At 35.9% G+C, this 14,447-nt stretch overlaps 1 protein-coding gene across 1 annotated transcript in view; it reads left to right on the top strand.

Moving 5' to 3' along the window:
- The first annotated feature begins 2,880 nt into the window (after positions 1-2,880).
- The window catches only part of LOC120223253 (limbic system associated membrane protein), a 245,780-nt gene continuing 234,213 nt past the window's right edge, over positions 2,881-14,447 (top strand). Inside the window, exons 1-2 of the mRNA XM_039221267.1 lie at positions 2,881-2,974; positions 3,928-4,053. Of these exons, the coding sequence (XP_039077198.1) occupies positions 2,881-2,974; positions 3,928-4,053 (220 nt within the window). The remainder of the gene's footprint in view (positions 2,975-3,927; positions 4,054-14,447) is intronic.

Genomic DNA, 14,447 nt, shown 5'->3' with positions numbered 1-14,447 from the left:
TTTAGAACACCGGAGAGATGCCTCACCCAGTAGGAAGTCAGGATTGGAGTAGGGGTAAGAATTGGGCTGGTAAATGATAGGATAGTCTTCCTAGAAAAAGTAAGAAAACAAGCTGACAACTTGAAACCTGAAGGGAGAAAGGGGCTGACCACTTGAATGGCTGGAAGAAGAACATTCCATGTTGAAAAAATAGAATGTTAAATGCCTTGGAGAAAACAAGCATAGTATATTCCAGGAGCCAAAATTATTTGATCTGACTGGATGATACAAAGAAAAGGGGGTAAGATATAAGGCTAGAGAGCTAACCAGGGGCCAACCATAGCTTGTGAATTCATATTAAGAAGTTTGGATTTATCTTGAGGGCAATGAGAATAATCAGAGAATATTATACTCACATTTGCAATTTAGGGGGAAAAAAACTTATTGCAGTATGATGAATGAATGACACTGAGCCTGAGGAAAGGATGGCTAGAGGCAAAGAAATTTGTTGTAATGCTCTTGCAAAATTTAGGCAAAAAAAGAAATGCTTATCGCTGTTGGAAATAGAGATTGGGAATAATGAGTGAATCTGAAAGAGATTTAAAAGGCATAAGCCACAGAACTTGGGATCCTTTTTATATGGGGGTAGTAAAGGAGAAAAAAACAGTCAAGGGAGATAATGGAGTTTTGCTTGGGTAACTGTTTGCATGATGACAACATTCCCCGAGAATAGTGAACAAGACTACAGTGCTCTGTAGGAAGGAAGATGATGATTTCAGTTCTGAATATGTTGACTCTTGAGTATCTATGATATATTTGATGAAAATTTAGAGTAGCCAATTGGAAAGTAATGTAAAAGTCATGAGAAAAGTATGGGCTGCAGATACTGATTTGGGAGTCATACATACTATGGCCTTAGCTTCTGAAGCTAGACGATAGATAAGACCATTCACAGTGAATGATATGAAGGAAGAGGACAGTGTTCAAACATTCAGAAATACAGGCATTTAAGAAATAAGACAAAGTAAGTCCAAAAATTAAACTGGAAAGGGTGGCCAGAGGGCTAAGATGAAAAACAGTTGAATCTGGCATCTTGAGAAGAGAAGAGAAGAGAAGAGAAGAGAAGAGAAGAGAAGAGAAGAGAAGAGAAGAGAAAAAAAAGAAAAGAAAACAAAGAAAAGAATGGAAGAAGGGAGTTATGGTCTACAAAATCAAATACTTCTTAGAAAAATAGCATAATGACAAAATTGCTCATAGGACCTAAAAACACCATAGTTCAAATTGGTGAGCTTCCTGAGAGCAGTTTTTTTGGAGGTTAAGGAAAGAATTCAGGTTGCACCATAGGTTGAAATGTGAATGGGAGATGAAGATGTGATGTAAAGCAATTCCTTCAAGGTCTCTGGAGACAGAGGGTTTGAAAGTAAGATGGTAACATATAATTTAGGGAGGGATTTATTTCTAGAACAAATGACTACATCAGATATAAATGCTATGGGAAGAAGCTGGTGCAATGTACAAAAAAGTAGAAGGTAAGCAATGGAGTGAATCCCATTGGTAATGACCCTGAGGAAGGTGAGATAAATGTTAGCATGATTACATTTCTGACTATTGAACACACTTTCTGAGTCTCCAGTATCTTAGATCTAGGACTTGAGTATATTGTCCTTAGTTAATAGAAATAGAATAGAAATAGGCAACCAGGGGTGCCTGGGTGCCATACAAAAGCAAAGTCCTTAGATATATATTCCTCTTACAGAATGAGAGAAAATTATGAGTAAATTTTATCAGAGGTAATAATTCTCTAGGAGCCTGACCACTGGAGATATTTTCTGTTTTGTAAATTTGCATGTTTTTATATTAGGAATATGAAGTCTCCCCCTCTACATTTTTATTATGAAAACACATCTGTATTTCTTCTTTCTATACTGTGGCCTGTCTTGCAATTCAGAATTAACTACAAATTGAGTAATATAAGCTAATGTAATTATTACATATCTTCCTGTTGCAGATTTTAGATTGTAGAGTAAGATACCTAGGATGTCTAAATTGTATTCTTGAACACCATCATTGATTTATAGTTCATTGTACTTTTCTGGAGATGTTCAGAACACTGGCTTATTCAGATGGGAATTAAAAACTGTAAAAGTCAAACAACAGAACAATTGGATGTTCAGGAACCTTAAGTCCTAAGTCCAGCCATATTTCTTGATGGGAATGCCCTTGACAAGCCATTATTTCTCTCTGTGCCTTATCTTCTTCCTTAAAAACTGGGTATAACCTTTTAGGTCCTCATTGCAAAAGTCTTGGAGGGTATATTGCAAGTCAATAAGTGAATACGAGAGAAAGACCCATTTAACCCAGTAGATAAAAGGGAAATGGAAACCCTATAAATACATTTACTGAATAATGGGAATCAACTACATTCCATCTGCCATTGGGTTTGATTTAGAATTACTGATTTCTACCCAGAAGTCCTGTAAGGTGCCGTTTGGGAGAAAGGCTAAGGTCATGAATCCTCCTCCCACTTCCTCTTTGTGGCACTGTGACCTGGTCAGTTGCCCAAGTACCATCAATATCTCCTAACAGAGATCTGCAGCAATCACATGGTTGTCAGACAACAGTCTCTACAGGTAGAAAAATGTTCCTGTTTTATTTGTCACCATAGGGCAGGAAGAGAGAAAGAAAATAAGATTCTTTTATTATTGAGCTCCTTTATGCTATCCTGTTCTTCTCCCTCCCCCTGACACATACTTTCTCAGGGACCACATAAGCAACTAAGAGTAAAATAAAAATAAAAAATGGAAAATCACAGTCAAACCATAAACTCTGCTATTTGTAACCAGTGCATAACCTCTGTGATGAAATTTGTGAGTAATTCACTTTCCACTTAAGCCTACCAATATGAGATCTAATGTTGCCGCCCTGAACACTAATGAAGGAAGTCAGACGGCAGTACAGCAAGCCCTTGGGGACTCATTTCTCACACCACCAAAGAGTAATTTCTGTCATTTTCAGCCATCTGGTAGCCTCGATTGTGAAGATGAAGTTTCATTCAAGTATTGCTTAAGAGTGTGGGCCCTGGAGTCTTCTTGGATTCAAATCTGTTTTCTGCTTCTCACCTAGCTCCATCTATACCTCAGTTTCTCACCTGTAAATAAAACCCTCATAGGATATCATTATTATAATGAGTTACTGATATAATACTTATAAAGTACTTCTACATAGGGTCTTACATATAGTAAGTGCTTAAAGTTAGCTATTACTAACTTCTTAGTAATAGTGGTGGTGAAAGTATTAGTAGTAATAATATTATTTTTGTAATATCTGTGACATAGGCCTTATTAATTCAGTTTTCTAGGCTCTAACCTTCATCATCTAGCCTGTCACATACCAAGGTGATATTTAGAGGCTTCCTATTGTGATAAACTGATGGGTTCCTTATGTGGGTAGATTATAAGTAAACAGGTGTTGCCACATCTTAATAACACAACTATACAACTCATACTAAACAACACTGTTTTTCTTTTCCAGACATTTGGAGGTAAGATTGCACTATATTCATTTTATATACATAAAAAAATAAATGTACGCAGGTACCATTCAGTTATAAGAAAAAATTATTAATATGCTTAAGTGTGCACACTAATACTTAAAGTCTATTCTAATGAAAAAGAAGAAGAAATAATATATTTTCATTGTATTCCTCTGCACAATTTCTACAGTACTTGGTCATAGTGGAGAGATTCTCCTTATAGTAAGAGCCATGCTTTTCATCTGCTGAGTTTCCAAGGAGATCATCAAGCACCCTGGCTTCTTAAGAAAAAAATTCAAATAGTTTAAGTCATAAAAGCATCTAGCCAACTTTGCTATTTCCAGTAGCATGGACCAATGCTTTAAACCTGGTTTTACTGGCATAGTTACATATTCCATTCGCTTTTGTCTTTGCAGTTCCACCAAAGATCTCCAACATCTCTTCAGATGTCACTGTGAATGAGGGCAGCAATGTAACCCTGGTCTGCATGGCTAATGGCCGTCCTGAACCTGTGATCACCTGGAGACACCTTACACCAACTGGTAAGCAGCCCTGTAGTCTTCAACATACCACATATTATTTAAGATAAACTTGTGCTTCTGAGATTCCACTGGATTGGAAAGGCAGGCATGTATCTGGTTATTAAAACCTTAATAGAATTGCAATAGGACTTATTTAGGGTCCTGCCTGGTCTTTGCTAATATTCATCTCTATAGAGTCTACAACCATTTCTTATTTCATTTTCAATAGAACATCGCCTCAAGGCAACAAATACAGAAGAATTAAATGCATTAAATGACTCAGTATTAGGTCTAAAATGTAGGCCAATTTTGTGCTTGAGTGTCTTGGGGCAATGTTTGTATGAATTGGATTAACCTAGTTCTTTGTATGTTTTGTTTGTTTGTTTGTTTTGTGCTTTGCTTTCTAACTATGGTTTCCTAATGTGTAGCACCTTGTGAAGAAACCTTTCAGGAATAATACAAAATTGTTCTTGACTTCTGATGTCTTGTCCTTGGCATCTGGCTCTGTGAGTCCATCAGGCATGGACTAAGCTGCATTAGCTCATTTTGGGTCCCTAGCTATTAATGCAAATTCAGTCAAAGTCAGAAAAATCATTTCCCAGGAATTGTCTTCTTGTCCTCCCCTCCCCTTCCAATACCGTCACCTTCACCATAACTGAATTCTCAGGCCCTGCTCCTTCTTGAACTTCACTTAAATATTGTATCGAATTACTTGGGTCGACTGCATGCATACTTTCCTGCTCTACAGGTTACATTTTCTTAGATGTAATGTCATGGTTTTACAAATGACATAGTCTTTGTAGAATAAAGACTGCTATTTGATTTCTCAGGAAGAGGGACTATGGATCGATTATTCTTGTAAAGTGTAATTTATGTTGGTAGATAGCCCTCAAGTTTAATTGATTTATATCTTATAGTCTCTTAAAATTTCCTTGTAAAAGTATTTAGAGATTGAGTTCACAACATAGTCATTTTGGAATGAACGCCATAAAAAAGTTGTGCAAAGCAAGATATACATGGAAGCTATCCTGAGGCATTTCTAAGAGTCCAAGATGGTGTTTGCTTAAAACATCTTTGAAAAGTGTATTTTGTGGTTGAGAATATGAGCCTCCATGTCATGTTAGGTATCTAATTAATTTTTCAAGTGAATTTGGATTAGCCTATGGAATGGTCTCCTTTTTTGGCAGCTATTCTTATTAAAGGCTTCTATTTTCTTAAGAGAACGTCACTCAAAACTCACCTTAATTGTTAATGAATGCAACTTGTCATTTATTGGCAATATATAAGAGCAATAAATGAGACATTTATTTGGAAGATCAATCTCAAACTCATTCCTTTCAGACCCATCTTATACTTTATGTGGGAAAAATGCATATGGAAGATTGTCTAAAGTGTGAACCTCTGGATATTGCACACCTTTCCCTTGGGTTAAATTAAACATCCAGAGCACATTCAGCCTGGATTGAATTATATGATCCCCCAATCCCACACCACCTACTTCTTTCAAGTATAGAATTGCTTTGACTGAATGACAATTTGGTATAAAAGCTATTGGCCCATATTTAAAGATGTTATTAAGAGATATCCCTTAAAATCGCTGCATTTACTATAATGTTGTTTTGAGAGATTATTAATTTTATTACATAGTTTCTTTTTGAAAAATACCTTTGAGGAAAATCTTCTTACATATTTTTATTGCCCTTTTTCTAAGCAATGGATTGCTGGGACTTTTTATGAATTAAGTCTGTAAATTTTTATAAATGATCATGAGTCATGGAATTGACTGTTACTCAATTTAGAATCAAATTTATTTTGCCCATTTGTAAAAGAATACAGGAAATCATATATAAAGTGCATGTTAATCAAGTGGATTTTAAACAAACTGTGTGGGATTTTATGCCATCAAATTCATGCACAGACCATTCTCTTGATTTTCTCTTGTTTTATTGTCTCACCTGTAGTTAATTTAAACATCTATACAAATATATTATTTATAGCCTCCTAGTTTTTTGTGGAACAAGTGGTAGGAAAAAAGAAGGGAAGGAAGGAAGAAAGATTATATCCAACTTATAATCAAGAAATGAATTACAATAATGAAAAGAATTTCTTTTTGTGTACTACTGGCTATTAAGCAGTTGGGGTTTTTTATCTTTTATTTCTATTTTATTTTGGGGGAAAACACTAATTATGACTGAACCGAAAGATGTATTTTTTTTATCCTTTGAGTTCAGAAAATTAATGAAATAGAATCAGAGCTTCAAGACTTTTTCCAGGCTAGGCCTGCCAGTTTAGATCTTCATAGCTAACTCTAGTAAACTTTTCAATGATGATGAATATCTGATTTGAATCCTGAATAACCTGGTTATCCATAGTGTTTTAAAGTCAACAAAAGACCATATTTTCCCATGTAAGGGAAGCATTTACATACACTCAGAGATCCCTAGAGACTTCATAATCAGCATGAAAAATCAGTGTACTCATAGAGATTTCCAGTAGTAAGGTGAGGGGATCAGCAAACTACAGTCTGTGAGACAAATACAGCCTGCTCACTTCTGTACTGTCCACAGCTAAAACTAGGTTTTAGATGATTAAATGTTTGAAAAATATACAAAGAGGAATTCTGTTTTTGACGTGCAAAAAAATTGACATTCATATTTGAGTGTCCATAAAGTTTTACTGAAATACACCCACGCTTATTCATTCTCTTATTGTCTATGGTTGCTTCTGTTCAAAAACAGTAGAGTTGAGCAGTTGTAACAAAGATGGCTTGGCTCACAAAGTCTAAACTATTTTCTATCTGGCCCTTTAGAAAAGTTTGCAGACCGTTGCTCAAGACTATTGCTTGGGCACAAGACAAAGATTTTCTGCACTAATTTATGACCCCATGGGGCTCTGGGGATATTCTCTATTAAGTTCCTAAATACATCTCAAGGGAAAGAAACTTATTCTTAAATAATCCTTTATCTAGGCCCTCTCTGTAGGTCAAATTTTCTTCTGTCACATGCAAAACTAGCTCCCTGCTGCATTCACAGACTCAAGGGCAAACTCCAATTTCCCTTCCAAAGGGTATTAATTTACAGGCCCGCTCTTTCATCTCTTTACATCTGACCTAAATAACCACTTGATCATAATCCTATTCCTGCTAACGGGAGGGACTGGGGGGGGGGGGATTTGCCTTTACTGTTCTATAAAGGAAACTAGGTTTTTTTGTGGAAGGTTTGGCTTTTTTTGGTTTTACATGTGTTTTTCCCTACTTTTCAAAACTTGGAAGCAGGCAGTGATCCTTTTCAGTCTATAACATGAAACCTTTCTTGGAGACACTAAAGAAGAGGCTCTGTTCCCTGTGTGACAGTAAAACTGCCTGCAACCTGTGGCCATGTGAGCAAAAAAATCCAGTAGCTTTGTTCAATTATTAATTGTGCCTTCAACAGTATAGAGTGTGACTGCCTTGCAGAGGAAATGTACCTGTAATTAGCTCGACCCCACAGGGACATCGAGCCATGAAAGGGGGAAGATTCCATGCAGGGTTCACACATACGTGATTACCTGTCATTTGGTGACATAAGGGGGAGAAAAGGAAGAGGGTGAAAGGTGTATTTTTATGAAGAGAAGAATATTTATTAACTCTTAATTCATTTTTTTAATTTGGTCACACCATTTTGTTTCTCTTTATCTTGACATTTGAAATTTATTTTTGAAATATACTGCAAGTGTTTTTAAAGAGGGAAGTTTAAAGAATGGTAAATTTTTTCATATATACAAAAGCAAAACGTATACCTGACTTAGAAGGAGGTGAAAGCAGTTGATGAATTCCAAGGTTGCCTTATGCTTCTGACTTCTTAAAATTTCCTTTCTCTCCAGTTATTCTGTATAGTCAAAATGATATGTCACGTATGTGGTGGTTAAATGTGACCTATTTTCTCCCTTAATTAAGTTAGACTTTCATAATCTTGTAAGTCCTAGAGGGCAATTGCACCATAACATGTATTTTCTATGGAGTGTTTGATCTCCCTTCTGTTAGTAATGCTCTTCCCATCTTCATTTAACTTTGTTTCTACATCTTTCTTCTCACATTCCAAAGGAAGTCCCTTTCTCAATTGTACCTCATATGGTATCAGGATTGCCCAGGGTTACAGAAGGATTTTCTATGCATTTTGTTTCTACAAAGGTTTTTTTTCTGAACCCTCGGTAGATTTCTATACCCTCCAAACTCAGGCACACTGAGGACTTAGCCCTTTAGGCTGAGAACAAATTAGCAGGTGCTGTAAAAATTCTCTTGTCCAAGCCAAAAGCCAGATTTGACATTAATATGGAGTATAAAAATCTCACTTAAATATTTTGTATTTTGATAGAGTAGGTGGGAAAATTTGTGCTGGAAGTTGGTAAGAGACCTGCAGGGAGTCTGGAATCCCATTTCTCATTGGACGTTGGGTTTTAATCACATGATCAGAGATTCCTTGTCACTTCTTTTCCAAATTTGAATCCTTGCCTGGTGAGATTCTTGAGTTGCGTTAACTCTAGCCCTCTCTGTCCTTTAATATTATATGTTTACCAATTATAATATATGTTGCTTAGACTCTGCCCTCATGGGTTTCAGAGAACTACGTAATGTTAAACTCAACTCATTGCTTTAAGCTGATTTCCAGAACTACATGTTGCAAGTAAATAACATCAACTCTTTTTAATTAGCACACATGAATTAGTATGACTTCATATTTCACACAGAAAACATATGATCTACAGTGCAAGTTAGAAATTCTTTCTCTAGGGTTTTCTTGTATGGACCTTCCAGAAGATTCTTTGAGTTAATCTTAGTAGTATATGGATGTGGAAGAATCAAACTGATGACTTTGCTCTTCACTAGATAGTGATATTTTAAGTGAAAATAATGATTCAACCTATTACGTTGATTATATTCCTTTGTTTCTTGCATTTTAAAAAAGTCAGTTTTCCCTTTACAAAGAGCAGAAAAATAAATAAAAAATCTTTCTCTGTGTCTTTTCAATATCTTACTTGTATATGTTTTAAAATATGTTACCCATCATCCCGGAATAATATCCAGGTTAATCTTGATGTCCATCTCACAGTTTGTTCTTTTGGCAAAAAATGTTCATAAAATGTTCACTTTGTAAAAGGACAAAATGAATAGAGAGATAGACATGGTCCATGCACAAATGGAGTTTATAGCTTAACAGGAAAGCAGAGCATTAAACTAATAATCACATGAATAGCCACTTAATTAGATTTATACAATATAAAGAAATATTATAGGATTCAATAAGACCATAAAACAGGACCATATAGCAAAATCTGCAAGGCCAGCAAAGCTTCTCTGAGGGGAGCTCATGCTGAGATGTTAAGGGTGAATATAACCTGACCAAGAAAAAAAGGAGAGTGAAAAATATCCCAGGCACAGAAGCAAGTGTATATAATAATGCATTTAGGAATCCAGGCAAGCATCTTTTTGTAATATCATTATGTTAGTGTTTTTTATACTAATTTTTTTTCTTTAAAACGATTTCTGTGTTCCCTTTCAAAGAGTAGAAAAAATAAAGAGAAATCTTCCTATATTTTATTTTCAGTACCTTACTTGTATATTGGTTTTAAATATGCAAAGTAGTATATACTAGTGTATATGCGACAGTATATACTGGTGTATATCCTAGGTCTCAGTGTAGCAGGTATAAAGGTAGTTATTTATGTGGTTGAATATCTTAAACTTAGGTAAGAAGCATATTTCTTGCCCATGTAGGTGATTCCATAATAGCCTAATCAAGTAAATACAAATTCTTTCTCAGGAGAGAAAGTCTACTTTCTAAATTGCGTAATTTAGAAAATGAAGCTTCTAAAATTTAACCACATGATCACTGGCCTCCAATAACTGGAGAGACTCTTCGTAACTGACACTGGCAACTTTCAGCCATGGGAAGATCTCCACAACCAGATGTGCTGGTCATTCAGATAGTGTTGGACAAATGCTCTACCACCACCTCAGCATCCCATCTTACCCTACCCAGATTTGTCGTCGGATGACCAGCGTACTCTTCCTGAAGAGAAACAAATCACCTAGATGTGTCCTTGGAGGACTAGCTTGGATTTGAGGGCTCCAGGACATTTTAGAAGCATGGGTCAGGAAGGGACAGATAACTTAAGTACAAACTTTGCACATGACCTAAGAGAACAGAAATACAGAGTCCACATCTCTCAAAATCTCACAATTTCAAATATTTGTTGCCATTATTCCAAATAGTCTGTGTTTTACAGTTTAATAGATATTAAAAATAGAATTTGTCCAAAGTTATTATGAGAATTAAGAGAATGGGTAGGTAAAGTTCTTAGTACAGTGTCTGATATTACTGACATTATTTTTATTTATTTTAATTATTAGTCGTCTATATATCAGCTTTATGTAGCGTAGTGGTAATTTGGGGGGAGACCGAGAATTTGATTGAAAACTTCAATGCTATCTTCATCCATTCCAACAAACAACAAAGATTTTTTAAATGTTCTCTCTCATCAAAACTTGTCTTAATATTTTATATATCATATTGTGTTACATGACATTGCATCAACATACCCAGTTGTGGTGTTCCTCTTTTCAAAAGGACATGACCACATCTTATTAGGGAAAGATTTTCTAGCATGCCTTATTGATGTCTTCATTCTTTTCTTAGAGACAGTTTTCCTAGGGTCTGGCTATATAATGGTAAATACCTTATTTGCTGTAGCTATATAGAACTTAAAGGTTGTGAATTACAATGCTTATTATTTTTTTACAAAACTGTTGTTACAGGTGATGATTATACCATAACACCAAAAAGAAAAAATGATCTGCAGTTTTCAGGAGTAAGCTATTGAAAGTAACAGCGGGGCTACACAATAAAAACAAAACAAAAGGAAACAGTAAATTATAGTTGGGAGAAGCATATTAAGAAGATCAAAGTAATCGTAAAATTGTTGAAATGGGCTGATATTAGTACAGTGAAATTCATCAAGATAAGTGCAGGTTGATTTACTTGGGACCCAAACAAACCACTATAGAAGAGGAGACAATAGGCCTGGCATTGTATTTGATAAGGCTTACTTATCCAAGAAAAAGTCAGGGCAGGTTGTATAATTAACTTTGGAAACTTGACTGTGAATGTCAGCTACAGTCTATCCTAAGATCCCTCATGAGGTGTCAGAGTAAGACTGACTTAGATCCTTGCTAAGACTGGCAATCCTGGGTCCCATGAATCAAGGCATTTACTCCAGGTGTTCAGAAGCAAAGGGGTCAAAGGACAAGTTTAAAGTAGGAGATACAAATTGTCTAAGCCAGAAATTTGAGGGTGATCCTAGCCTCTTTTTCTTTTCCCCAGCAATAATTCATTTGACACATTGTCTTGATTCTACCTCCTTACTGGCTATCAATCCATTCTTCTTTTCCCATTGTCATTGTCACAATATAGTTAAGCCAGCATTCTTCTCACCTGAATTTCAATAATTTTCCAGTTGGACCCCTTGCTACTAGACATTTCCCCCTAAAACACTATTTCTAAGTGTAAAATTGGTTGTTAATTTTCCTACCTAATTTCCCAATTTTCCAATGCCCTTGGGATAAAGTTCAAATTACTTAGCATAGCCTTAAAGCCCTTCATTCAACATCTCCTATGCCTGGGATGGGGACTAAAATTCTGCCTATCTAACAAACACCCAGGTATAATATGGTTGCTGTGAGTCGATGCACCACATTTTAACCATCATCTTGGATCTTGAGATCAAAATAGATAGGAAAGTACTGGAATGCATAAATAGCCTAGCACAAAGAAACACCTAGGTAAGTCCCACAATGTATGCACTATGCATCAAATATTGTTACAATGTTTTATATGAATTTCCCTGTTCCACCCCAGAAATTCTGAGATGATTCAGAGAATAATAAAAATATTTGTAGTCTTGAGAAATAGGATTGATTCTTACCTATCAAGGTTGGACCAGGATCAGCATTACCTTGGAACTTTACAGAAATGTAGACTATTGGGCCCTATTCCAGACCCACTGAATCAGGATCTGCATTTTATCAAGATCCCTTGGTGGTATGTATGCACATTAAACTTTGAGAAGCCTTGGACTAGTGGTGAAGAGTCTTTCTTTATATGCAGAAAAAGCTGCTTTCCTAAGTACATAAAGTGTAGAAATGTAAGAACTTTCCCACTTTCCTACAAACTAGTAATCCTAAATTTCACCCATTTCTTTCTTCTCTCCAAATGTATTTCTACCAAGAAACCAGAAAAAAACACATGCTGTAAGGGTGAGGGTAGAGTTAACAATACTGAACCATTGAATATTTATCACTTGTAAAGGAGAATATCTGATGCTTTACGTACCCTATCTGATGCTGCTAAATATTGCAGGAAAATTTAGCCTAGTATATGAAGAAATACTGCCTAAATGACAGGAGCCGCTTTTCTCATCCACTTTTATAATGGCTTTATCTGCAAAATGCAGACAGTATTATGTGCCCTGCCCGCCTCACGCTGTTGCTTTGGGAGATCAAATTAGATAATGAATATGAAAGTAGTTTGAAAAGTGTAAGTTTCTCCACAAATGTAAGCAATTAAGAGAAAGACTGAGGTGGTGGAAGGAATGAATACAGAATCTAGAGTCAGAAAACCCTGGTTTGGGTCTCTGCTCTCTACCATTTACTTTTTGGGGAGTTGTTGGGTAAGTACTTTAAGCTCTCTGCTTTCCATCCATAAAATATGAATATAATGCTTGCTCACCTGCCAGGATTCATATGTTGTCTCCAGTGATATAATGTATATGGAAATGATTTATTAATGATAAATCATTATTCAAGTGCTCATTGTTATAACAGTTATCTTAGATTCTGCAAGGCAAATACTGGCTTAAATTACAGTAGTCATTTTTGTTACTATTTGGATAGTAGAAAGGACTAACTGCAAGACTATAAAGCACTCCATTTGACCAAAATAAGTAATAAAACCAGAGTCTCTAGATAGTCTAAAGCTGTGGTTCTCAGACTGGGGTCCCTAAACCAGAAGTTTCAGCATCATCCATGAACTATTAGGAACTGCAAATTATCAGAATCCCTCCTCCCCCTCAAAACCAGACCTACATGAATCAGAAAGTCTAGCCGTAGGGATTTGTAGTTTAACAAGCCCTCCAGGTGATTCTGAAGCACAGTAAACTCTGAGAACTCCTACACTAAAAATATACCTTTTTTGAGATAGGACTGTATGCTATTTTTTACCAAGCATTAGTATAGGAACTTGAGATTCTTTCTGTGTATAAAAAATCAATAAGAAATGTTTTGATGACCTGAGGGGTGTGCGTGTGTGTGTGTGTGTGTGTGTGTGTTGTTGTTGTTGTTAAGTATGGTGTGCATGTTTAAAATGTATTTGAGGGACACCTGGGTGGCTCAGTTAGTTGAGCATCTGACTCTTGATTTTCTTGATTTCAGCTCAGGTCATGATCACAGGTCATGGAATCGAGCCCCGATTGAGCTCCCTGCTGAGCATGGCACCTACTTGGTATTCTCTCTTTCTCCCCTTCTCTCTCTGCCTCTCTCTCCTGCTTGCACTCTCTCTTTCTAAGAAAACTTAAATAAATTAAAAAAAAAACCTACTTGATATATAAATGCACTATCACATCTCTGTGGTTAGTATTTTTTATCACTTTAGATAAAGAAATTTAGAAGTTTAACAACTGCATAGAAATTTCCACTTTGTCTTTTTCCATCTACAACCTGATGATGTTGGAGACTAACATATCACTTAAAATGTTCACACGTTTCTGAAATCCTCATCCTTCTCTAGGAATATTAATTTTCAGATCTCCCAATGCACCAAGGCTGCAATTAATTCTAATAAAACAAAGAAATCTCAATAGGTGACTCAAATGGGGTGGTCCTGCCTATGGAAGACATGCCAGCAAAATTACCCCATGTCATTTATGAAGTATTAGTGAGAAGCAGAATCCTTTACAAAAACTACCTTGCTGTTTTTATGTGTCATCACCTACCTCATTTTTTGGATCAAATCAGGTGTTTTTCTCAAGTTGGTCAATAATTAAAAAGCCCAGAACCCTTTGTGAAATCACATGATTGTTAAATTGTGACTGCCGTTGACTAAAGTGTTAAAATCTAATGAAGGGACAAGAAAAGGGAAGAAAATCTTTAATAATTCAGTTGGCAAATATCAATGCAAATCAGATCTAATTCTTCAAGGTATTCTAGTAATAAAAACTGAAATGTCAGTCTTTGAATGACATCAATTTTTTTTTTTTGGCCTGGTCACTGAGGCTTTATGCTGTTTTTACTGTGGAAAAACAGATCCAGATTGGGGAATGGGGATTTGAAAGGCAGACAGGAAAACAGTTACTGAAAGTTAGTCTTCATAAAGCAAGGAGGGGAT

Source organism: Hyaena hyaena, unplaced genomic scaffold, assembly GCF_003009895.1.
Source record: "Hyaena hyaena isolate Hyena2069 unplaced genomic scaffold, ASM300989v1 scaffold_977, whole genome shotgun sequence".
Classification (NCBI taxonomy): domain Eukaryota; kingdom Metazoa; phylum Chordata; class Mammalia; order Carnivora; family Hyaenidae; genus Hyaena; species Hyaena hyaena.
The sequence above is the reverse complement of the archived record's forward strand: the minus strand, read 5'-3'. Positions and strand labels throughout refer to the sequence as shown.